At 35.5% G+C, this 2,774-nt stretch overlaps 1 protein-coding gene across 1 annotated transcript in view; it reads right to left on the bottom strand.

Moving 5' to 3' along the window:
• Nucleotides 1-2,774, bottom strand: part of med12 (mediator complex subunit 12) — a 52,428-nt gene that overhangs the window by 33,641 nt on the left and 16,013 nt on the right. Inside the window, 3 exon segments of the mRNA XM_016481215.1 lie at nucleotides 346-519; nucleotides 1,028-1,087; nucleotides 1,177-1,235. Coding sequence (XP_016336701.1) covers nucleotides 346-519; nucleotides 1,028-1,087; nucleotides 1,177-1,235 — 293 coding nt within the window.

Below are 2,774 nucleotides of genomic sequence, written 5' to 3' on the forward strand. Positions count from 1 at the left end.
TAGCCTACTAGCCGGGACAACTTCTTTATGTTTACAGGCGTGACATAATGATGCAGAGCCATGCTCGAATTTCCCGCGAAAACCTACCTGTACCACTCAAATAAAAAACATTATTATGAGCTAACCGTTGTGAATCGAGCTAAAGTAAGGCGATAGTTTTGATCACTGGCTGGTTATGTACTTGCTCAAATATTGATTTCAGATCATTTTTAACCAAAAATAAGTTACGGACTGCAGCTTTAATAGTGAGAATTGGTCTCCAGACTATAGTGTGACCTTATTAACACATCTATATCTATCTATGTTGTGAAAGCATCATTTCCCATCAGTCCTGCACGAGCTCACCTGAGGAATGGGGAAGTGGGTGGCGTACTGTATGTGACGGGGCTGCTCGTAAACCAGCGGGAAGGCCGGGTCCATGCCCTTATCCTTGGCAGTGCTTTTGCTCTCCTGTTCTGAGGCAGGTTTCTCCGGGGAAGGGCTTCCCTTCGACTCACAGTGCATTGGAGGAGAAAACATCTGCTGAAGGTTGACGACAATACATTTAGTCAATGACTTCGGTTAGCAAACATCAGGTACCATCGCTACTACACTGCAAAAAATGCTTTTCTTACTTAGATTTTTTTGTCTTGTTTCCAGCCAAAATATCTAAACATTCTTAAATCAAGAAAGATTTTCAAGACAAGTAAAAATTATTGTCTTCTGACAAGTCAAAATTAAGTGAGTTTTTTCTTGAAACAAGCAAAATAATCTGGCAATGGGGTAAGCAAAATAATCTTGTTTTCTGTTTGAAATAAGATTATTTTGCTTACCCCATTGGCAGATTATTTTGCTTGTTCTAAGCAAAAACTCACTTAATTTTGACTTGTTTTTCTGAAAACAAGACAATCATTTTTACTTGTCTGGAAAATCTTGATTTAAGAATGTTTAGATATTTTGGCTGGAAACAAGACAAAAAAATCTAAGTAAGAAAAGCATTTTTTGCAGTTTACAAAACAGGCAAGTGTAGTGAAATACTTTCTCCAACCTCATCAAAGTTAGCACTCGAGTTGTGATCTATCTCCATTGACTCGGACATACCAGTATCCTAAAAAAACCCCAAATAGAATTAATAGCAATAAAGTATGACCAATCATTTTCCACCACATTGTGACCGGGAAAAAAAAAGCTACTTGCCTCCATTTTAACACTGCTTCCTGCATCCTGCTCTTTGCGCTCTGAGTTTCCACTGTGTGCTGTATGTAAACTGAGTGTTACCTTGGCTTTATTTGAAAAAATATGATTCCCAATGCACACAAACTTCCCAGAATACTGAGTGCTCTGTTGGTTACAGTTTACTTCCTTTTTAATTATATTTTTATTAAATATTTATTTATTCGTGGAAAAAATTTTCTTCATCTAAAGTATAAGTATGTTTATTTTACAAATTAATTTTTTAATCCATTTTCAAATGATTTCAAATTTCTTAAATATTAATTAAAATAAATACAATTATATCGGCTTTATATCGGCCACCCTGCTCTAAATATGATAAAACTAAAGACTCTTTCTTTGGAGAAATGAAGGATGCAATACTACTCTATAGGTACCCAAGATTAACATGAGATTGGGCGAAACTGTGTGTGTTATGTCACCTTTAATGTTTTTGAAAGACATCTTTTATGCTCAACAAGCTTGCATGCATTTGATCAAACAAACAGCAAAATTAGTAATGCTGTGAAATTACTCTAATTTAAAATAACTGTTTTCTATTTAAATATATTTTATAATGTAATTTATTCCTGTGACCAAAGTTGAATTTTCAGCATCATTACTCCAGTCTTCAGTGTCACAAGATCCTTCAGAAATCATTCTAATATGCTGATTTTGTGAGCAAGAAACATTTATTATTATCAATGTTGAAAATAGTTTGTGGAAACCCTGAAGGAAAACCTTTGCTACTTAAAAGAAAGAGACCCTTGTTATTTACTAACAGTGACACTTTAGTTTTGGGACCAATTCTCACTGTTAACTAGCATGCATATTACTAGCGTATTGGTAGTTTATTAGTACTTCTAAAGCACATGTTAATGCCTTATTCTGCATGACCATATTTTGCATCCCTTAATCCACCCAATACCTACACTTAACAGCTACCTTACTAACTATTAACAAGCAGCAAATTAGGAGTTCATTGAGGCAAAAGTTGCAGTTAAAGCTGCAGTCCGTAAGTTTTGCCTCTTTGTCGCCATCTCTGTTTGAAAACCTGCAATTGCAGCTGTGTGCGGAATTATCTTCCTTGCGTGGGTTGTGCACCGGCACAGCTAAAGCGCGGATGAATCTAATGTTTTGAGGAGTATGTGTGTGTGGCAGTCAGTCACCGCACCGGTGTGGATACTGTACTTCGCAATCACAGATTGTAGCCTACATCTTGGAATATGACCCAAATTAGCATTTTCACCAGATATTGTCATCTGAACAAGTAACAAGTCTGCCACTTTTGTTCTGACCAACTGAGGAAAAAAGCAGTACCATAAATCGAGCTACCAATAGTGATTAAATCTAAAGATCGGTTAGCTCATATTACATCAAATTATTATTATTGTTATACTTTGTTCTCAAATTATTAGTTAACATCAGCATTGCCTATAGTGTGTATTAGCGTTTAGATTTCAATTTCTGCACAGTCTAATCTAATTGTCATACCACTCGAATTTCATATTAAGAAATTCTTTTAACCCAAAAAGCAAACTATGCTCACTTCGAACTGGTTTTCTTTAAAATACAAATCTTTG

Source organism: Sinocyclocheilus anshuiensis, unplaced genomic scaffold, assembly GCF_001515605.1.
Source record: "Sinocyclocheilus anshuiensis isolate Anshui unplaced genomic scaffold, SAMN03320099.WGS_v1.1 scaffold121, whole genome shotgun sequence".
NCBI lineage: Eukaryota > Metazoa > Chordata > Actinopteri > Cypriniformes > Cyprinidae > Sinocyclocheilus > Sinocyclocheilus anshuiensis.